Below are 23360 nucleotides of genomic sequence, written 5' to 3'. Positions count from 1 at the left end.
GTAAATATTTTGGTAGCCTTTCACTGGTTTAGCACCATCAGTAGGGATTTGGGTTTTCCACACAAATGCTCACCTTACCACAATATTAAGTCATAGAAACAAAAGATAATCACATTTCCTTGGCCGATTAACCCAGGAATAGAACCACAGGTTGCATATGGAACGTATCCAATTAATTTTTGCTCTTCTCCCCATTTTAAGATTGCACTATTCAAATAAGAATGAATTACTTTTTATTCAGGACAGCAAATACTGACATATTTTTAATCTGATCCTGTAGGAAGTATTTTAGATAGGAAGAACTTCATTATCAAGTTGGAACTTAGCCAGGTCACTGCATTAACACTTTCTGATAGTATTACATGTCATTCTCTGTTAAAATTCAAGCCTGTATTACTAATAACTTTTTTCTTTTCCTTTTGTATAAGCATAGAATATTTTAAAATATGAAAAAATTTAATTAATAAGTTTAATATTAAAAATATAGAATTAAATTTAATAAGAATGTAACTTACATGTGTGGTATTTCTGCTTTGATCTGATTACAGTTAGGATTTTTTATATTTTTGTATTTGTTAGACTTCTATGACAAGCGGAGCAATGGTAGCTCCTTAAATGTTAAGTGTTGTATGTCCTTGTTTGTCCTTTTGAAAATTTAATAAAAATATTTTTTAAAAAAATTCAAGCCTGTTTCTAATCTTAAGGACAAATATTAGTAGCCAGTTTTTTGGCCTGTGCTTTGAACACTGTTTTATATATGATGTAAAGTAAGACAGAGAAAGTGAGGCTGAAAGAGAATGAATGTGGAAGTACAGTTCTTTTTCAGAGTTGGAGTTGGAACAGTATTTCATTTGTTTATGAAATGCTAATTGTGCGAGGAGATAACATTCAAATAATCTCCTCGCACAAGTAGCATTTCATGAACAAATGTATTATATAGAAATGAACTACCGTTCCAACTTCAAGTCTGAAAAAGAACTGTACCTACGCACCAGGGGTGGGTTCCTCCCAGTTTCTGGTAAACAAAAAATAATAATTGAATTGTTAGATCTACTAGCATTAATTTGAGAAAAAGAGCCAGTGATAATGTTTACATCTTTATAAACTCCAGCCATTTCCATTTATTGTATATTTCCATTCCTGACATAAAAAGCTAATAGTTGATACCTGTTTAGTTGGCTAAGGGGGACCTTCCCAAACTGTCTCAAGCCTCCAACTATAATGAACTACCAATCATCTCTAGCTAGTGTTGTGGTTGGCTCTGGCCCAGCTCCTGCCCCAGGGAATGTGGAGGTGGATGCAGGGGAAACTTCAACATGTCATAGGCCTATGTTATTGCCGACAGAGTCAGTTCAGAGTTTAGTTTCCACAGACGAAGAAGAAGGTGGGAGTGACTTGGAAGAGGGGGGCTTGGCACACAGCTCAGGCAGTCAATCTCCATTATCTTTCATTGATTCGGATGAAGACGTCTTGGACCCACGCAAGCACAGAATTATGCATAGAAGAGACCAAGTAAGGACATATTACAGGAGATGAGAGAGGCCACCTGTGTTTGGGTGGGACTCCAGTAATTAGGGCTGCTGCTATAAATAGCAGCATGTGGGTTTGGCCGTTGTGGAAGAGTATCTGATCGCAATTCTTCAGGAATCCTGTGTTGCTTTTTTCTGGACTTTGTTTGTTGATTTTCCACGCCTTTGAAACCAAAGCAGAGCAACGTGTGTGTATGTGTCTCACTTCGTTGGAAGAAGAATGGGTATGAAGTTTCTTCACAGCTGCTAGCTAAGTACTTAATGACTGCTTAAGGGAAATTGTACAGACTACCCGGTTGTTTTGGGAAGAGTGCTCTTTGCAATACAAAAAGAGTGCTTAGTTTATTTTGAATTTTGTGATAAAGAACATTGTTTTGAATTTTCAAACCTGTGTGTGTCTGAAATTTGTACCCTTGAATTTTCGGGAGGCTCCTACTAGAGAGCCCGGCAGAACAGCTAGTATGCCCACTAGATATAATGAAAGATGTATGTAATTTGTAGCTAGCAGTCTAAACTGAAAGATTTTCTCCATGTAGAATCTGTCTTAATTTCACCTATTTAAATATATCTTTTTAAATTAGTATTATTTTGGCTATCATTTATAGCTAATGACTAATTTATCATGTGAACTTTGGTGAAGAAATATATGTTATCAATTGAATTATTCGACAAAATATATACTGTAGCATATTAAATAACTTATCAATCAGACATTTTAGAAGCTGGAGATTTAAATAATAATAATTACAGTCTCCTCAAGAAAATTGACACACGGAGGGAAATAAACCATCACTGACATATTACTTTACTTCTGCTAAATTGTGTGATATTCATTTTCCCTTCAGCAAAATTTTCCAGTCACAGAATCATTGCAAATCCTTGTGAATTTCAAGATTAAATTAAACGGTCCACAAGGTCTTTCCTTTTCATAGCTACCCAAAGTTTTAAATGCTTATTCATATTGATATGAATATGCTAAACCTCTAATTAAATAGAAGAATATTGATCTTAAATCAGTCTAAAGCATCATTCAGTTACTCAGTTCCTGCGTTTTCCCATTGTTTCCTGATGGCTCAAGAAGAAGCGAACAATAATGTTCTTGAAATCTAAATTTAACCCTGAATAATCAAAATCATTTGCAGCTAAGCACAATTATATACTTTAGGTTCCTTTTGAACTTAAAATAGCATTGAATCTGAACTCCCTCTCTCTCCCCCCTTCTCTCTCTGCACGCAATCCTAGATAAACAGCTTTAAGAAGGGCTAAATAAGTAATTCAGCTCTGACCAACAACTAACACATTAATTTGCATAATATTGACCTTCTACTTCTGTGGCCACTATTTTGGCCAGGTGTATTTTTAGATATCTAAATAAAATCTGCCTTATTTTATTATTATTATAAGTAATTCAAGGGGGCAAGCATACCTGGTATTCCTTCCTCCTCCTTTTTCCCTACAACAGCCCTGCGAGAGTTAAGTTGGCTTTCCTGCTCACAGCCTCCTGATTCCTAGCCTCATGCCTTAATCACTAGACCAAACTGGATGACTCAGCACAATCATGCTTGCACCATCATTCTTTTTGTCACGTTTGTGGCAGTGGTGACTTTGCTGCCTTCTTTAAATCAAGGAATGATAAACCGTGCTATGATTAACATTTCCTTAACCAAGACTCCCGAAACTAGAATTATGGGCTTCCTCCAGCAAACACTCCATGTGGGTTGGGCAGGGGAGGAGAGTGGCGTGAGAAGAAAAACATCAAAATAAGAGAGCTAAAACTTTTACAATAAACCTTTCAGACTTTAATTTCATGGAAAGCTACTGTTTTCCTTTGTTATTAGAAACATAGAAACATAGAAGTCTGACGGCAGAAAAAGACCTCATGGTCCATCTAGTCTGCCCTTATACAACTTCCTGTATTTTATCTTAGGATGGATATACAGTAATACCTCATGATACGAACTTAATTGGTGCAAGGAGGAGGTTCGTAAGACGAAAGGTTCGTAAGACGAAACATTGTTTCCCATAGGAAACAATGTAAAGTCAATTAATCCGTGCAACCAAAACCCCCCCCCCCGCAAAAAAACGGCTTTCGGCGACTGCTGGGAAGCCGCGCGGCTGTTTTAAAAGGTGACAGACGGCCTGGGGGGCTTCCCAGCACCCCCCGAACCCGGGTTCGGGGTTTGGGGGGTGCTGGCAAGCCCCCCAGGCCGGCTGCGACCTTTTAAAACACCCGCGCTGCTTCGCAGCTGTCTCCTGACGCCGAACGCGGAAGTTCGGCTTTAGCGTTCGGCTTCAGGAGACAGCTGTGAAGCGGTGCGGGTGTTTTAAAAGGTCGCAGCCGGCCTGGGGGGCTTCCCAGCAACCTCCCGAACCGAACCCGGGGTTCAGCAAAATTTTGCCTCTTCTTACGAACTTTGTTCGAGTTACGAACCGGCGTTCGGGAGGCTTCTGGGAAGCCCCGCTGCCCGGCTGTCAACTTTTAAAACAGCCGCGCGGCTTCCCAGCAGTCTCCGAACGCCGGTTCATAACTTGAAAAAAGTTCGTAAGAAGAGGCAAAATTTTTCTGAACCCCGAGTTCGTATCACGAGTTGTTCATAAGACGAGGGGTTCGTATCTTGAGGTACCACTGTATGTTTATCCCAGGCATGTTTAAATTCAGTTACTGTGGATTTATCTACCACGTCTGCTGGAAGTTTGTTCCAAGGATCTACTACTCTTTCAGTAAAATAATGTTTTCTCATGTTGCTTTTGATCTTTTCCCCAACTAACTTCAGATTCATTCATTCATTCATTCATTCACTCACTCACTCACTCACTCACTCACTCACTCATTCACTCACTTACTTACTGTTTTCCTTTGGAATTTATTTATGAGTCTTCGGAGAGGGGCAGCATACAAATCTAATAAATTCAATTCAGTGTGTGTGTGTGTGTGTGTGTGTGTATGTATGTATGTATGTATGTATGTATGTATGTATGTATGTATGTATGTATGTATGTATTTAGACTTATATGCCGCCCAATCCCAAAGGGCTCAGGGCGGCTTACAACAGTGTAAATTACAAGTCAAGAAAAAGAAGTCAAGAAAAAACAAACTAATTACTAAAACCCTAATTAAAACTCAAAAAACAATTCAGCAACATATGTACTAGTCATTCATAACGATTCATACACATGGACAAGCTAGTGGTTGATTTAGGAATTTAGGAATACTAAGTCCTGGAGCATCATAGAAACATAGAAGATTGACGGCAGAAAAAGACCTCATGGTCCATCTAGTCTGCCCTTATACTATTTCCTATATTTTATCTTACAATGGATCTATGTTTATCCCAGGCATGTTTAAATTCAGTTACTGTGCATTTACCAACCACGTCTGCTGGAAGTTTGTTCCAACGATCTACTACTCTTTCAGTAAAATAGTATTTTCTCATGTTGGTTTTGATCTTTCCCCCAACTAATTTCAGATTGTGTCCCCTTGTTCTTGTGTTCACTTTCCTATTAAAAACACTTCCCTCCTGAACCTTATTACATATTTAACATATTTAAACATATTTAACATATTTAAATGTTTCGATCATGTCCCCTCTTTTCCTTCTGTCCTCCAGACTATACAGATTGAATATAATCATCCGATAATATTATGCAAATAAAAGTAGAATTACAAACTACAACCAATTAATATCTATAATTTATAGATCCTCACACGTATAGCTCTGCGTAAAACAAAGGTACAAATAGGAAATCAGTGCCAAAGGAGATGCTCCCTAAAAGCTAGAATTCTCCACAGGGGAAATGAAGACAAGGGTCGCCCAGAAAGGAATGCACCAGATTTTTTTTTCTCAGGCTACAGTAATGGTACGAATGTGAAACTCTAGATATACATTATTTGAATTGTCAGGAGAGCATGTGTAAATTTTGCATTTCTTCAGACAGCGTAGCTGCAGCATTCTTTCAAAATGGCGTCTGTAAGTGATGTACATTACAAGCAGCCTGTTGTCATTGAATTTCTCACTGCGGAGAAAGAAACTGTTGGGAACATTCACAAACGCTTGTGCACAGTTTATGGAGAATCTGCAGTCGACAGAAGTACGGTCAGTCACTGGGCACAGAGGGTGAGGCCATTACAGTGCAGAAATGGCTTCATGACCAGAACAAGGAGTGGTACTGACAGGACATACACGCTCTTGTGTCTTGCTGGAGGAAGGCCATAGAACGGAATGGAGATTATGTAGAAAAATAGCGCATGTAGAAAAAATGTCATTCTTTCTTGTGTGTAAGTTTAATTGTGTTCAATAAATAATTCTTGAAGAAAAAAAATGTAGTGCATTAATTTCTGGGTGACCCTAGTATATATTCATATGGTTTTGGAACATCTGATTTCACTACTACCTAATTAACACTTTATAATTCTGTAGCACTTGCCCTCATGTGCATTTTTTATTGATGGATTAATTAATCAAATCACAAAATAAAAATCGCAATGTACTATTATTTGGGTAAATGCAGGACAAACATCTGACTTTGAAAAGACATGTAATTTTTCAGACTCCCTAAGGCAATCTCTCTATTTCATAAAAAAACTACACACACACACAAATAGGCTGAATAGTCACATTTCTTCCTATGAGAAATGGGGAAATATGCAATCTTTAGATGACCACTGGCTAGGGATGAAGAAAAACAGAACTAAAAACTCAGCATTTGGAAAGATCTGGCTGAGTAGTGTTTTTCATACAGGTGAAAACCGAAAAATTAGAATATCGGGCAAACGTTCATTTATTTCAGTAATGCAACCTACAAAGTGAAATGTAATACAGTGATCCCTCGAGTATCGCGAGGGTTACGTTCCAAGACCCCTCGCGATACTCGATTTTTCGCGATATAGTGGTGCGGAAGTAAAAACACCATCCGCGCATGTGCGCCCTTTTTCCATGGTCGCGCATGCGCAAATGGTGGAGTTTGCATGGGCGGCGGGGAAGACCCAGGGAAGGTTTCTTCGGCAGCCCAGCAGCTGATCTGCTCGGCAGTGCCGCAGCAGCGAGGAGCCGAAGATCGGGGTTTCCCCTTTGCGTGGGCGGCGGGGAAGACCCAGGGAAGGTTTCTTCGGCCGCCCAGCAGCTGATCTGCTCGGCAGCGCCGCAGCAGCAAGGAGCCGAAGATCGGGGTTTCCCCGCCGCCCATGCAAAGGGGAAACCCCGATCTTCGGCTCCTCGCTGCTGCCTGCCCGCCGCTCACCTGCCTGCCCGCCGCCAGCCGCTCGAGAGCAAGAGGGGGAGAGATAGAGAAAGAGAGAGAAGGAAAGAAAGAGATGAGAGGGAGGAAGAGAGTGTGAGAGAGGAAGAAGCAAGATAGAGAAAGAGAGAGAGAAAGAAAGATGAGAAAGGAAGAGAGTGACGTCATCGGGTGGGAAAAATCGCGATATAGCGTTTCGCGAAGATCGAGATCGCGAAAATCGAGGGATCACTGTATATGAGACTCATTACATGCAAAGTAAGATAGTTCAAACCATGATTTGTCATAATTGTGATGATTATGGGGTACACCTCATGAAAACCCCAACTCAAATCTTTCTCTTTAGAGTTCATTAAACCATACCTTTTATTCATCTGGCATAAACACATACATGAAAATATGTACCTTATATTTTTGTAACAAGTAATTTATATACTACAGACACAATGTATTCTAATGCCATTATATAATCAATGTCCACAAGTTAAAATTTCCCATAAAATTTCCCATAAAAAGAAAAAGAATTATTATCCTAATCTAAACTCTGATCAATTGTATATAATGTTAATCTTTGACTTACAACCATTTTCATAGGGACCAGTTACCAGTAAAAAGTGTCTTAGATGCAGTTTTCACACTTAACAATAATCGCAGAATCTCCTTGGTAATGAGATCAAATTTTGGGAGCTTGACAACCAGCATATATGTACGATGGTTGTAATGTCCTGAGATCATTTGCTTCTGGCAATCAAAGTTAAGAGAAGTCAAATTTCCTTAAAACTGCATGATTTACTTAACAGCTCAATGATTTGCTGATCAAAAACAACTTATTTAACAATTCCATTGTCTAGCAATGGAAATTCAAATCCCAATTGGGGTTGTAAGATGAGGACTCTCTGTACTGAGAAGCGTATTACTTCAGTTGCTACCTCCTTGTGTTCAGTTCTTTCTCTGACCAATCCTATTCTGCAAGTGTGGGGCTGAAAAATGCTTACGATATTACATTCTAGCAGGTGGTTTTAATCTAGGGGTGAAATGCTCCCAGTTCACTTGTGGCTATTGGTCATTGAAGGCAGCATAAGGCTCCGCCCACATATCCAGACAACGCCATTTGGGTTCTTTCACCCTCTGCACATGCGCAGAACGCTTTGTGCATGCACAGAGATAAAGGAACTGAAATGGTGGCATCTGGGCGGGTGGGAAGACCCTTGCACTGTCTTCACGGCTGGCTCTCCAATGACTGACAGGCACAAGCAAAACAGGAACATTTCACCCTACCTTAATCAGAAGCTTTCTCAAACACTGACATTTGCCGTGATCTTTCCCCGCTCATATCCCGAACAATGCCACACCCAATGCAAGTCAAGAAGCGATTACATTAATAAAACGTGCTAACACATTCCTTTAAGGAATTCTGCTACAAGCTGCTACACATGCTCTTCAAACATTCTGTCCACATGAATAATTGAGTGATCATATTTTGGAGAGCAGACAGCACATCTTATTACTTTGCATGAAAGTTTTATTTTGACATGCTACAGGGTTTACTACAAATGGAATGAACAGTCCTGTTTTTTTTAAAGGCACAATATCTCCACGACGCTCCATTTTCAATACAATTCAGTCTCAATTCTAGCCGAGAGTTCCATGTGCAGCATGAAGTCAATTAGAATCTATTATTGAATGAAAATTTGAGTTTAACAGACTAACAGAATTGGAAGGGATCTTGGAGGTCTTCTAAACCAGTGTTTCCCAACCTTGGCGACTTGAAGATATCTGGACTACAACTCCCAGAATTCCCCAGCCAGCGAATGCTGGCTGGGAAATTCTGGGAGTTGAAGTCCAGATATCTTCAAGTGGCCAAGGTTAGGAAACACTGTTCTAGACCAACCCTAAGCTCAAGCAGAAAATGCTATACCATTTCAGATAAATAGTTGTCCAAACTGTTCTTTAAAATATCCAGCGTTGGATTAACCACAACTTCTGAAAAGGACTCGTTCCACTGATTAGTTGATCTAGCTGTCAGGAAATTTCTCCTTAGTTTTAGGCCAGTGATGGCAAACCTTTTTTCCCTTGGATGCTGAAAGTGCGTGTGCATACACCATTGTACCTGCATGAGTGCCCGCAGCCATAATTCAATGCCTGGGGAGGAAAAAAATTGCCTCCCCTGCCCCTCTGGAGGCCCTCTAAAGGCCAGAAACAGCCCATTTCCCAACTTCTGGTAGGCCCAGTAGGCCCGTTTTTCACCCTCCCCAGGCTCCAGAGGCTTCGCTAGAGCCTGTGGAAGGCTAAAACTCCTTCCCCCATCCCTCCGGAGGCCCTCTGGAAGCTGAAAATGCCCTCAAGAGACTCTGTAGTAGCCGAAAATCAGCTGGCTGGTATGCACATACGTGCTGGATCTGAGCTAGGGCAACGGCTCGCGTGCCGGCAGATATGGCTCCGCATGCCACCTGTGGCACCCGTGCCATAGGTTCGCCATCACTGTTCTAGGCTGTTTCTCTCCTTGGTTAGTTTCTATCTATTGTTTCTTATCCTGTCTTCAGATGCTCTGGAGAATAGATTGACCCGGTTCGGCCTGGTTCACCGGAACCGGTAGTAAAAAATGCTTTTTAAAAGTTTGTTTTTAAAGGGTGAAACGATCTGGCGGCAGAGCTGATTGTCACAGCTGATTAACATTTTTTAAACCTTTTAAAAAGCATCTGTTTGACAATCAGCTGAGAGGGAGATGGGTTTTTTTTTTTACTTTTTAAAAGCACTACCTATTCGCCCGAACTGTGAATCTGTGAGTTTCCTGCTTGTTCCAGGGGACATTTTGTATGAAGTCCATCTGCTTCTGCACTGTATGTGAGTCAGTTGTGTAGGAGTCAGTTGTGTAGCTTTTGTGTTGTTTGTATGTTTAGTGTGAAAGTTGGTTTTTCAGCTCTTTGTAGCTCTGTGCGGTCCCTGCTTGTTGCAGGGGCCATTTTGTGTGAAGTCCAGCTGCTTCTGCATTGTGTGTGAGTCAGTTGTTTGATTTTTGTGATATTTTTGTGAAAAGTGTGATAGTTGGTTTTTGAGCTCTCTGTGACTCTGTGAGGTTCTTGCTTGTTGCAGGGGCCATTTTGTGTAAAGTCAGCTGCTTCTGCATTGTGTGTGTCAGTTGGGTAGGAGTCAGTTGTGTGGATTTTGTGTTGTTTGTGTGTGATGTGTGAACGTTGATTTTTGAGCTCACCCAGTCCCATGACCATGACCACCAAGCCACACGCACCGAATTACATGATCACCAAGCTACGCCCACCAAACCATGATCACGGTAGGGAAAATTGTTAGATTTCACTACTGGATTGACCCATTCTTCCTTGTGGGAGCCCCCCTTAGACATTGGAACATTGCTATCATGTTGCCCTCAGTCCTTCTTTCAATTAAACTACTGTAGACATACCCAATTTCTGCAACCATTTTTCACATGTTTTAGCCTGCAGTCCCCTAAACTTCTTTCTTTCTCCTTTCAGCACTCCTTATACAGCAGTGTTTCTCAACCATGACAGTTTGAAGATGTTTGGACTTCAACTCCCAGAATTCAGCGTTGCTGGCTGGGGAATTCTGGGAGTTGAAGTCCACACATCTTCAAACTGCTAAGGTTGAGAAACACTGTTCTAGAGTCTCAACGTCTTTTTTATATTGTGAAGACAAAACTGGATGCGGTATTCTAAGTGAGGCTCCTACCAAATCATTATAAAGTTGTATTAATACTTCATGTGATTTTGATTCTATCCCTCTTTTAATGCAGCTTAAGACTGTGTTGGCTTTTTTGGCAGCTGCAGCACATTAAGTGATTGGCCACTAGGATTCAAAGATCCTTCTCAGAGTTACTACTATTAATCCTCTGCCAATGACCTACATTTGTTTTCTGTAGAAAAGAAATCTAAAGTACAAAAAGAAACCATCCTATTATCATCAAATCTGCTTGTGAAATACGTAGCCTCGTGGCATTATATCTCTCTTCTACTCTTCACAATTTCCTGAAAATTCCTACCATAGCTTTTCAACATTAGTAACAAAATAATATTTTATTATCTTTCCTGTTCAGCCCTTTATTCATTTCAGATGTTTATGACACATCTATCCCTTCTTCACTGATTCAAATTCTTTTATCTATTGTTTTTATTTATTGATACTCATATTTTTATTCTTATTGTCATTAATATTTTTAATACGGAGTTTGAATGGACTGAAGTCTACCAATTAAGTAGAGAATAGACAGGTAAAGATTGATATATCTGTAGGGAGTGATTGGAAGGCTTCAGGATACAAAGAAATATATTTTATACCTAAATTAAAAGGTGAATATTATTCTAAAAGTCCAGTATGGTCAAAGAGAAAGGCAAATCATGTTCATGAACTGGGTATCATGAAAAATGGGCAAAAGCCTACCTGAGCTTCTAAAGTCTTATGCACAGGCTACTAATGTCTGATTATTTGGGACGGCAATTCTCATAATCCCCAGCCACTGCTTTCCGAAGGTTTATGTCAAAACCTGGCAGGCATTTGTTTGCACATATTGTACTATGTTTGATGCAGAAGTATGAAAAAAAGTATATGACATTTATCTCTTTTATTTTATGTAAACAAACTCATGCTCGATGAAAAAGGTGAAATCTCAAATTATGAGCTAATGAAACTATCAATCCTAGGATGGAACAAGACACGTCTGTCCAGACTGAGGACTGAGTCGTAATTGGGGGGGAAAGGCAGAGGTGCCCCCAGTATTTAAATTAACAGATTTAGGTCTTATCTGATTGGATGAGGTCAACCCATCCTGGATGATAGTTCCACCCACTATGGAGAATGGAAGGTTTTAAGATTGTGGAAGAAAAGGATGCCTCTCTGTGCTTTGACTCTTGCAGATACCTTCACACTTACAGCAATACAAGAAAGATATCAGATGAGGGAAGAGATGTTGGCGAAACAGAGCCAGATGGAGATTATTAGCATACTTGCTTGATATTCCAAAAGAGCCCTGAGACAGAAACTGAACCAAACATGAAGCCAACACAATAATGAACAGAATATTTGTGACTGTTGGTTAATCTTATTTGCAATGGTCTGGTTGGCTCGTTTCATAATATTTCATATAGCACGGCTGCAGATCAAATTGGAAAAAAACATAAAAATGATAGCTTTTGAGGCTGTAAATACAAAAGGAAGCAGCAAGTGAAATGGAAATAATTGGCCCATTATTTTTGGTTTGTTTGAGAAAAGAGCATTACACTTAAAAGCACACAGAATCTGGATTTCAATGATAATTTAAAAATGCAGCAATCACACGAACCTCACTGAAGGATTAATTACTGGATCTGTCTAATAGGCGGCTGTTTCTGCTTGCTTGATGACAATCATTTATTGATGCCACATTCTAGTTTTTGTACATTGTATATTTTTTAAAAAAATGTGCGATTGAAAATGGCCAACAAAGCAATTTCAAACAATCAACATACTTTCAACCTACTTCTTTAGCTGTGCAAACCATTGTTTGAAAGACAACTCCTTCCAAATAGCAAACATATTTCAAATATGGAAAGGGCTATAAACACACTATTGTGGATATCGGGCAGTCAGAAAGTGTAAAATAGAACATTTTTTCCTATTTACAGAGCAGATCAGCACATGTAGTCTGATGTCCTACAACCATTTACTGGAAATACCGTATTTTTCAAAGTATAAGACATACCTATTCCCCCCATTAAAAGAAGGTGGAAATATTGGTGCATCTTATGCACTGAATACAGCCATTTTGCTGTCCTGAAGTCCTGCCCCTGCATCCCATTTTTGTACAGAGGGTCTGGGAAGCCTGCAGAGAGCTCCTGGGCACTGAAGGGTGGTAAAAATGGCCTTATTTTTTCCCTGCTTTTTCATAAAAATGGGGCCATTTCCCCCCTTCTCACAGTCTGCAGGAGCTCCCTGCAGGCTTCCCAGATCCTTTAGTCACCCAATTTTTGCAAAAAAAAATGGGCGAAAAATTGCCCTTTCTTGCAAAAAAGGGGGCTATTTTTGGCCATCTAATTACTCTATCTAGCATGACTCGAGAAGGAACTCTGGGAGTTGAAGTCCAATAGTCTTAAAGCTGTCAAGCTGGAAGACCCCTGGTTTAGGCGTTATGGGGCAAGGGTCTTCAAACTTGGCAAGTTTAAGACTTGTGGACTTCACCTCCCATTCCTGAATGAATTTTAGAAACAATTTCTGTCACAAATCACCGCATGTCCACATTTTTACTTGTAGGATAAATTAAAAGTTTATTCTGTAAAAGTGAAAATGAGCAAATATTTAAAATCCACTCTGCCCATTTATAACTAAGTTACATTAAACGAGTATTTCTGTGCACTGAAAACTATCTTTGTCTCACTAACTGAAATATCATTTATTAGAAATGTAACTAATAACCAAGCACAGAGAAATATCATGACTGACAGCTTAAGATAATTTTTATTCAATTAGTTGGAGGCAACTGCAATAAAATCATTGAGAGAGGAATAAACAACCTGCAACAAACATCCTGCTTTTTCAACTAACTCAAAGGTAAATGCCTGCCTTAAAACCACCAGGATTATTATCTGATATGGTATGGAGATTCCACTTGGCAATAATAAAGTAAAATGTAAGGAAGCAATAGAGACATTGGAGTGTGTGGGTGTATGAAACAATTCCAGATGATGGCCCTGTGATAAAAGTCATTCTTAAAATTTATTGTGTGTGCAATGACTTTGAAAATAGGATGGGTTCTTTCATTGCAGAACTGTTACCTTGTACTTTTTAAAAAACATCCTGCAGATAACCTTGTTGTTGCCTTCCATATTGTTTTAACAAGTAGTTAACACAGCAAGTATTTTTAGCTAAAAGATTGCAAAAGAAGACACAAGCCTCCTCCATTCCATATTGACATTGGGACCAGGATGATGGCCAAAGCCATAATGTCAACCCTGAAGCTGACCTGGATGAAACCACTTTGGAGCTTCAGTGCTGAATAGGGAGTGGGGGATTAGAATAGCTGCAGTTGTGTAGTTAAAATAAAATTATTTCGCTTGGGGACCAAGAACGTTCTCACACTTGGCTGGAGGAAGGAGGAGTGATGTCACCAAACCAGCAAATGCTGCATTGATTGGGCCATTTGACTAATTATTTGGAGTTGGGGGGGGACTTTTATTTTTAATTAGGTGAAAACCAAGGAGCCCCTCAGAATTGGTTTTCACCAGATATGTACCAATTTGAAAATTCCAATAACCTGCCTCAGAGTTTTGCTTGCAATGAATATATTGCTTGGAACCCTGACATATAATTGGATTCCCAATCCCGAGCTATTTGAAGTTATACAAAGCTGTACAACACACGCACCTTTACCTTGCTGGTATGTAAGAAATGATATTAAGAGACCAATTAGCAAAGAGAATCATACTTTTTATAATTATATATGATATACATGATATATAATTATATATATCATGACCATAATTCGTCCCATAACTTTGGTCGCAACCTGATTTGGTCTTGAATTTGACCTGAATTTAATTTTGGAAATTTGGGGATTACAAAAAAAATGGTGCAGAAAAGGAAATCGGCTGCAAACAAAAATGTGATTTTTTTTGCCTGGAACCCAATATGGTCGTGGTCAGAAGCATTCATGACCAGAGTGTATATCAGAGTGAACTTCAGCAGCTTTTTAAAAATCCTGATAATTGTTGTAGTCCACCCTCTCAATCATGTAACTTTGGTTGTAGGATGTTGTTCTCGTGCATTCCAAAAGATGTTGTAATTTTCTTGTCTGCAGCTGATTGACAGCTAGAAAACACTTAATATAGCCTGTGCATCTGGGGCCTTTCAGTTATGTCGAATTGCAACTCCCAGCATTTCCAGTCCACACTACCCATTGTAAATCTCAAATATGATGGGCTGGGAAGACTATGTTACCCTGACAAACTACTATCACACTGACAGGCTCTCTTTTTCTCCTTTGTCATTCTGTTCTGTAGTTCTTAACTGTTCTTTCGGGCTCTCTGGTAGAATCCTCCCAAAAATTCACAGGTACAAATTTCAGACACACACACATTTGAAAATTCAAAACAATGTTCTTTATAATGAAAATTCACTTAAACTAAGCCCTCTTTTGGTATAGCAAAGAGCACTCGTCTCCAAACAAACTGGTAATTTATACAAGTTCCTTATCAGTTCTGTGATACTTAGCTTGCAGCTGTGAGGCAGTTCACAGTCCTTCTTCTTTCACAAAGTGAAACACACTTTGCTCTGATTTAGTTTCAAAGCGGGGAAAAATCAGCACACAAAAAGTCAAAGTCAGTAAAGCAGTCACGAAACACAACGATCAGATAATCCTCCACAATGGCCAAACCCACAGGCTGCTATTTATAGTAGCCTCACTAATTACCACAGCCCCACCCAACCACAGATGGCCTCATTTTCTTTGATAATAATCTCTCAGTTGTTGTTGACTATGCATCGCTCTCCACATGCGTGGCTGTATCATTAACTCTTGTTCTGAATCCAAGGAGGAGCTAGATAATTGATCTCCTTCGAAGCTGTCTGCCACACTCTCCTCCTCCCTGTCACTCATGTCTTCTTGGTCAGAGGAGCCTTCATCAGCAGATTTCACGGGGGGGGGGGGGGAAACAGGCCTGCAGCATGTGGATGTGTTCCCCACATCCACAGTCCTTGGGGCAGGAGCTGGGCCAGAGCTAACCACAACACTAACACAAGGCACAGCCTCACCACTTTTGCCTGCAGTTGCACAAAGACATTTGATTATACCTTAATATTCTTTTGAAAACTACAGAAAAACTTGCAAAGAAAAGTCAAAGTTTGGGAAGCGATCTTTAAGCTCAGTATTTCTGAGAAGAAATTGTACTTGCTGATATGGCATTGATTCATGTAATCATGAATATACAGTTCATAAGAAGAATAACATGTCCCTTTCATGTGCTCAGAGCATCATGTTGCGATGCATGCTATTTGGTGCGTGCTCCTTATTTTGCCTCCTCAGTGGGAATGGGTGGATAAATCATGAAAAAAACACCCCATTATTTTAGTTGATTTGTACAATATGTAGACTGGCAATTCTGCTTGATTTCCTCCTAAAAGCAAGTTAAGTGTTGGAAGCCAAAAAGAAGCCATAACTCCCAACTCTCTCTACCCATAATTCTTGATTTGTTTACGTAGCCACTTCTAAAGGATCAAGAAACCAAGCATCATTGATCAAGCTTAGCATGACATATCAGTGTGACTAGTGATTTATGCCAAGAAAAAAAAAATAGAGTGATATTCAGATATTAGAAGAAAATATATTTATGTTGTTGTATTACTCAGGTAATAGACGAAGCAAGCTTCTGAAAGAATACATTCTATTAAGGATTTATGGCCAGGAATAAGGCTACAAGCCATTTTGTGTGCCAGATCTATAGTATGAATGCTCATTTTTTATTAACGATCTCATCCCTATTCTTCCAAAGTACTGTTCAAATGCTTTTAATGATGACTGTTAAATTGAGATAATGGGAGTTCTTATAGCCCACTGTTTGCCAATTTGAAGCAATTTTGAAATGGCTATTTTGAAAGTTGAACAACAGGATGCTTGCTTTCTTAGCCCATTATTTTCAAAGAATCACAATATTTATCCACATCTATTTGCCAGATACTATATAAGTCAGTAATGTATATTTCTCTGCCAAAAAGGTTGTGTGCGGAAAGTGATTACAACACTCTTTTAGCTTATTTCACCTTACCATTTTAGAACAGTTTTATCATTATTAGCTAAGTTTTACAGAGTTTTAAAATGGGAAGCAATTTAAATATGTTAGCTTTTAGATGTGCCAACAAAGTAATTAAATTAGAAGCCTTCATTACTTTAGCTGCTATGATTTTTTATTTTTTTATTTTTTGGAGCAGAAAAACAAGCATGCACTGTAGTTGGGCCATACGGACTTTGGTCAGAGGTGAGGCTGTGCTAACAGCTGTCTTTTGATTTCTCAATTAATTCCCTTTGAAAAGTAGACTTCAGCAAGAGGACCCGAATTGCTTCAATTAAACAGAATTACTTCCCAAAGGCAATATGATTCTTTCAGCTCAAGCAAAAAAGAAATGCAATTTGCTCTGATGAACGAATTCGTGTTACCTCCAAACGTGAACCTTGTGTGTCATTTATCAAAGTTCAAAAAAAGGCTCATGAAAAGTTGAAGTGATCCATACTGTAGGATAGGGGTCTCCAAACTTGGCAGGTTTAAGAACTTCAAACTCCCAACATTCTCCATGAGGAGTTGCCCAAGTCTTAAAGTTGGCAAGTTTGGAGACTCCTGCCGTAGGAAATGAGCAGCACATTCTCCATTGCACCTGTCAAACAGGGATTGGAATGACATACAATATCCTCTTTAATAGTTCTCAAATAAAATGTGTGAAGCAACACAATTGTTTACTTTAGAAGCAATATTGTGATGTTGGCTTGAAAATCAGCCTTAGAAGATGCTCAAGTCAAACTATCATTGAAAAGAAGTTCTGTTCCAAAGGTTTATACCAGTGATGGTGAACCTATGGCATGGGTGCTACAGGTGACACGCAGAGCCATATCTGTTGGCATGCAAGCTGTTGCCCTAGCTCCAATATGCATATGTGTGCTGGTCAGCTGATTTTTGGCTCGCACAGAGGCTGTGGGAGGGCGTTTTTGGCTTCCAGAAGCCTCCGAGGATGGGGAAGGGCGTTTATACCCTCCCCTGGCTCCAGGGAAGCCTTTGGCGTCTGGGAAGGGCAAAACACGAGCCTACTGGGGCCACCAGAAGTTGGGAAACAGGCCGTTTCTGGCCTCCAGAGGGCCTCTGGTGGGCGGGAGAAGGTGTTTTTGCCCTCCCCAGGCATTGCATTATGGATGTGGGCACTCTCAAATGTGCAATAGCATGTGGCCACACTCTTTTGGCACCCAAGGATAAAAAGGTTTGTCATCACTGGTTTATACAATAGCCCAAGTGAAAATTACTTCAGTTGTTCTACCCCACTTTCAAGGCACTTTTGAATATGTTTAGATCAGTGGTGAAATCACGGGGTCTTTTTTTTTTTACTAAAAGTTCTTTGCGGGTGGTTTGGTGGGTGGTGGTATGACTTGGTGGTCGTGGCAGGGGAAGGATACTGCAAATTCTCCATTCCTACCCCACTCTGGGGCCAGCCAGAAGTGGTGTTTGTGGGTTTCTGAACTACTCAAAGATTTCTGCTACTAGTTCTCAAGAATCTGTCAGGGCCTGCTGAATTTCACTCCTGGTTTAGATTTTAGGTTTTTGAGCTCACTGCAGCTTTTAAAGTGGAAGAGAGCACAGATGTTACCACTCGCCCCATCATTTTGCAGCAAACTTCCTGATCTAAAACATCTTGTATGAGTTCCCTGGAATTTTATTATTTTTCCTTGAAATCAAATGAAATGCAGGAAGTTCAAAAGGCTGCAGACTCTAGGATAGACAACTGTCTAATGAAACAAAACATTGTTATAAAAGGACACAAAGGTGAAACAATTTGTCACTGAGTGCTGGTCTCAGGGGCATTTTTTTTTCCTCTTGGGAGAAAAGGAAAGAAAAACAATTGCTTATCTATCAAATTAAAACAGACTGTAAAAACCGAAGTAATTTTTTCACATAGTTGATTATTCAATTATTATAGCTATTTATACAACACCATCTGTCAATATGAGGCTTGACAAAAATATGGCAGCATAAATTGATAGGAAAATAATTGTTTGTTTCGATCATAAATTCTTTGGTTTAGTTATTATTTTACGATCAGAACATTTTTCTTATTCTAGTGTATTTAGAACAGCAATTTACTTTCATTTCTCTGATGGATGGTATTTCAGATATTTAAAAACAAATTATCAGACTGAATGTAGTAGTAATAAAGTAATGAATTAGAAAAGTATCTTTGGGCCAGCTGTCTAATTGTACAAGTAAACTCTATAATGAAATCCTCTACAAGTCTACTTAGAAATAAGTGTCATTGAGATCAGCCAGAGATTTAATCCTAGCTAAATAGTTATTAAACCATTGTATTCATCTGACATATATTGTAGCATAAGTGATACTTCCAATGGGATTTCTATGATTGACCTTAATCAGCTCTGCAATTGCTTCCTCTCTCCAATGTATATCCAATTTTTCCATTCATCAAGACAGCAGAGATTTTAGATGTGCAAAATTACAAGATAAAGCAAAACATAAACGCAAGAGACTATAGCCCTACAATACATAAACAAGTGAGATTGTTATCAATTGTTTCATGCTACAGTTTATTTTTTGTAAAAAAAAATTCAAACACAACATGTTTCAGAATGAGGTTGTTATTGTTTTAATGCCTACTTCATGCTTAAGGTAAACTTTATAGTAGTGCCACAAATTTTGGATTACAGTGATCTCTCGGTTAGCGCGGGGGTTACGTTCCAAGACCTCCCGCGCTAACCGATTTCCGCGTTATATTGGATGCGGAAGTAAAACCACCATCTGCGCATGTGCGCCATTTTTTTTTCATGGCCGCACATGCGCAGATGGTGGAGTTTGCGTGTGGGCGGCGGGGAAGACCAAGGGAAGATTCCTTCAGCCGCCCAACAGCTGATCTGCTCCGCAGCGCGGAAGCAGCGAGGAGCCGAAGATGGGGTAAAGGCAAAGGGGAAACCCCATCTTCGGCTCCTCGCTGCTGCCGCGCTGCGGAGCGGATCAGGTGTTGGGCGGCTGAAGGAACCTTCCCTTGGTCTTCCCGCTTGCCGCTTGCCAGTCCACACACGCCCCCCTGGATGAGCCGGCCACAGGGGCGAGGGGTGGGGATGAAGGGGCAGGACTTCCCGGGCGGAAGGCATGCTCGGCTCTGCCGCTCCAGCCGCTTTCGGACGAGCCTCCCCAGCCAAGCAGCCAGGGAAGTCGAGCCAGGCGTGGCGGCGGCAGTGCTGCTTCTCCGGTCGCCCGGTCCTCTCCTGCCTCCTGCGCCGATGTTCCCCGCTGCGACGGAAGGCAGTCGCTTGGCTAGGGAGGCTCGGCCGAAAGCGGCTGGAGCGGCAGAGCCGAGCACGCCTTCCGCCCGGGAAGTCCTGCCCCTTCATCCCCACCCCTCGCCCCTGTGGTCGGCGGGGATGAAAGGGCAGGACTCCCTGGGTGGAAGGCGTGCTCGGCTCTGCCGCTCCAGCCGCTTTCGGCCGAGCCTCCCTAGCCAAGCGACTGCCTTCCGTCGCAGCGGGGAACATCGGCGCAGGAGGCAGGAGAGGACCGGGCGACCGGAGAAGCAGCGCTGCCGCCGCCACGCCTGGCTCGACTTCCCTGGCTGCTTGGCCGGGGAGGCTCGGCCGAAAGCGGCTGGAGCGGCAGAGCCGAGCACGCCTTCCACCCAGCGATTGTTCCGCTGCCGCCAGCATGGCCTGGCTGGCAGCGGAAGATGTAACGGAGCCCACGGGGGATTCGCCTTCCTCCCACCCGCAGCCGAGACTGATTGTGGGCTCCTTCGCAACCTCGGAGAGCTTCCGGGGCATGAAAGCTCACGAAAACCAGGAAGCTCTCCGAGGTTGCGAAGGAGCCCACGATCAGTCGGCTGCCGGCGGGAGGAAAGCGAATGCCACGGGGCTGGGCTCGGCTCCCCCCTCGGCTCCCCCCCTTACCAGCCCCGCCGCGGAAGGCCCCATTCTGTTCCCTGCCGGCCCGATTGAGCGGCCGGCGGTCTCCATTCAGGGAACAGAATAAAAAAAAAATTATTTTTTAATATTTTATTTTTTTTTAAATAATATTTTAATATTTTATTTTTTAAATAATATTTTTTGAAAAACCGCGTTGCAGCGTTTCGCGCTAATCGAGAACGCGCAAGTCGAGGGACCACTGTATAGAAATCCAGATAATCATAAATTGGCCACAAAGGCTTTGTGGGGCTTTTTCTCTTTTTAAAGATCTCTTGGCATCTGCCTATATTTGCCTTTATTTTGGCACTTCAGATCTGGTAACCTTAATGATTTTTATAAAAATCCTAATTTTTATAAAATTATGTATAAAAACACCTGCATAAATCAGACTCCTGGGGGAAGAAGACTTTAAACAATTAAATCACTAAACCACATAAACTATTTTTAATTGTGTATAAATTGTTCTCCCTCTAATTGTTAATGTTTAATTGTTAATAATTAAAATTAACAGGGAAGATATCCAAAGTAGTAGATTCCTTCTGCATTTTGGGATCAACCAAATAGTAAAAGGAACAATCAGACAAGAAATATTCCACAGACTAATATTGTACTTGGCAGAGCAGCTATGAAAACCTTCAGAAGGATACTCAAAAGCCATCTTGTGTCTTATATGTCTACAAAGATGTATATTGTGCAAGTAAATGGTATTTCCCTATGACAATATAGAAGTGATAAATGGACTTTTTCACAACAGTGAAAAAAATAAGGTTCTACATTTAGCCAAGAAGAACAAAATGCACAGGTACACTATATGTGGTACATTGCTCAACAGTAGTAACTGTGAGAGGGATCTCGGAGTCCTAGTGGACAACCATTTAAATATGAGCCAGCAGTGTGCAGCAGCTGCCAAAAAAGCCAACACAATTCTAGGCTGCATTAATACAGGAATAGAATCAAGATCACAGGAAGTGTTACTACCACTCTATAAGGCCTTGGTAAAGCCACACTTGGAATACTACATTCAGTTTTGGTCGCCATGATGCAAAAAGGATATTGAGACTCTAGAAAAAGTGCAGAGAAGAGCGACAAAGATGATTAGGGGACTAGAGACTAAAACATATGAAGACCGGTTGCAGGAACTGGGCATGACTAGTTTAATGAAAAGAAGGACCAGGCGAGACATGATAGCAGTGTTCCAATGTCTCAGGGGTTGCCACAAAGAAGAAGGAGTCAACCTATTCTCCAAAGCAACTGAGGGTAGAACAAGAAGCAATGGGTGGAAACTAAACAAGGAGAGAAGTAACTTAGAACTAAGGAGAAATTTCCTGACAGAACGGTTGATCAGTGGAACAGCTTGCCTCCAGAAGTTGTGAGTGCCCCAATACTGGAAGTTTTTAAGCAGATGTTGGATAACCATTTGTCTGAAGTATTGTAGGGTTTCCTGTCCAAGCAGGGAAGTGGACTAGAAGACCTCCAAGGTCCCTTCCAACTTTGTTGTTGTTGTTATTATTATTTAGTATAGGAAAAATATTGATACTTTTGAACTTTTGTATTATGGAACACTATTGATTAGTATTATAGAACTGAACAAATGGATAACTGAACAAATCAACCCAGAGTTTGGTGTAATGACCAGGTTCAATGGTCATATTTGGACATATTGTGTGAAGACCTAGCTCTTTAGAGAAGGTCCTGAATCTGGGGAAAGGTTCCTTTCCTTAAAGGAGAGAGGACAACCAGCAGCAAGGTGGGTGAGCTCAGTTATAGTGGTCATGATGAGTGGACTGTAGGAAGGCTTGAAGGATGAGAGTAGAGACAGATCATAATGCAGAAAATGTATCTATATGGTGAACACCAACTTGATTCCATGTAACAAATGAATCAAACATTAATATAGTTATATTCACATACAAGAGAAATAAAACTAATGTATATACTGTATCCTTCAAAGGAGGATAAGATCCGAATGAATCAGTCAATTCAGTATCACTCTTTTATGAATACCTTTGATATATTCAACATTGTTATGTGAATTTTTACTGTTTAATTCTGTCCAAACTTCTAGCAGGTAATTTCTTTAAGCTCCTTTTAGAATTTAATTTCTTCTCATTAAAGAATTATTGTTTCTGGGCAATGCAATATATGTATGCTAAAGTAGATATGAATTCATAAATAGTTTATGACAGTGATGGTGAACCCATGGCACGGGTGCCACAGGTGGCATGCAGAGCCATATTTGCTGGCATGCGAGCTGTTGCCCTAGCTCAACTCCAACATGGTGTGTGTGTGTGCTGGTCAGCAGATTTTTGGTTCCACACAGAACTCTCTGGGAGGGCATTTTTGGCTCCCAAAGAGTCTCTGAGGGGTGGGGGAGGGCGTTTTTACTCTTCCCTGACTCCAGGGAAGCCTTTGGAACCTGGAAAGGGGGAAACACGAGTCTACTGGGCCCACCAGAAGTTGGGAAACAGGCCATTTCCAGCCTCCAGAGGACCTCCAGGGAGTGTGGGAAGATGTTTTTGCCATCCCAAGGCATTGAATTATGGATGTGGGCACTTGCGCATGCGCAATAGCGCATGCCCATGCTTTTTTGGCATTCCAGGCAAAAAGGTTTGCCATCACTGGTTTATGAAATAATGCAGTAAATAGAGTGAAATAGCCTTTAAGGTGACATAACATCTTTGTGTTTTTAGAAAAGGCCAGCACATGTACATTGCATTTATTTCAACTTCACTTATTCTGACACCTTAAAGAAGAGAATTATACAATACTGCATTTTGTAGATAATGACAACTATATGAAACAACAGCCAGTCATACAACAAATATCCAGCAGAAGAAAAACTAAACAAATGACTTAAAATATAAGTAATCATGCCTATAGTTTAGACCCACAGGTAGGTTCCTGCTGTTTTGGACCGGTTCTCTAAAACC

At 40.6% G+C, this 23360-nt stretch overlaps 1 protein-coding gene across 2 annotated transcripts in view; it reads right to left on the bottom strand.

Moving 5' to 3' along the window:
* MBP (myelin basic protein) overlaps positions 1 to 23360 on the bottom strand; it is a 186943-nt gene that overhangs the window by 157014 nt on the left and 6569 nt on the right. Inside the window, exon 1 of one of the 2 annotated variants that reach the window (XM_070747434.1) lies at positions 10186 to 10272. The exons of the other annotated variant lie outside the window; for it this stretch is intronic. Within the exon in view, the coding sequence (XP_070603535.1) occupies positions 10186 to 10202 (17 nt within the window). The 5' untranslated portion in view covers positions 10203 to 10272. Of the gene's footprint in view, positions 1 to 10185; positions 10273 to 23360 lie in introns of those variants that run through there. 2 annotated transcript variants of the gene reach the window in all.

This window comes from Erythrolamprus reginae, chromosome 3 (genome assembly GCF_031021105.1).
Source record: "Erythrolamprus reginae isolate rEryReg1 chromosome 3, rEryReg1.hap1, whole genome shotgun sequence".
Taxonomy (NCBI): Eukaryota; Metazoa; Chordata; class Lepidosauria; order Squamata; family Dipsadidae; genus Erythrolamprus; species Erythrolamprus reginae.
This window is presented reverse-complemented; position numbering and strand designations above follow the sequence as displayed.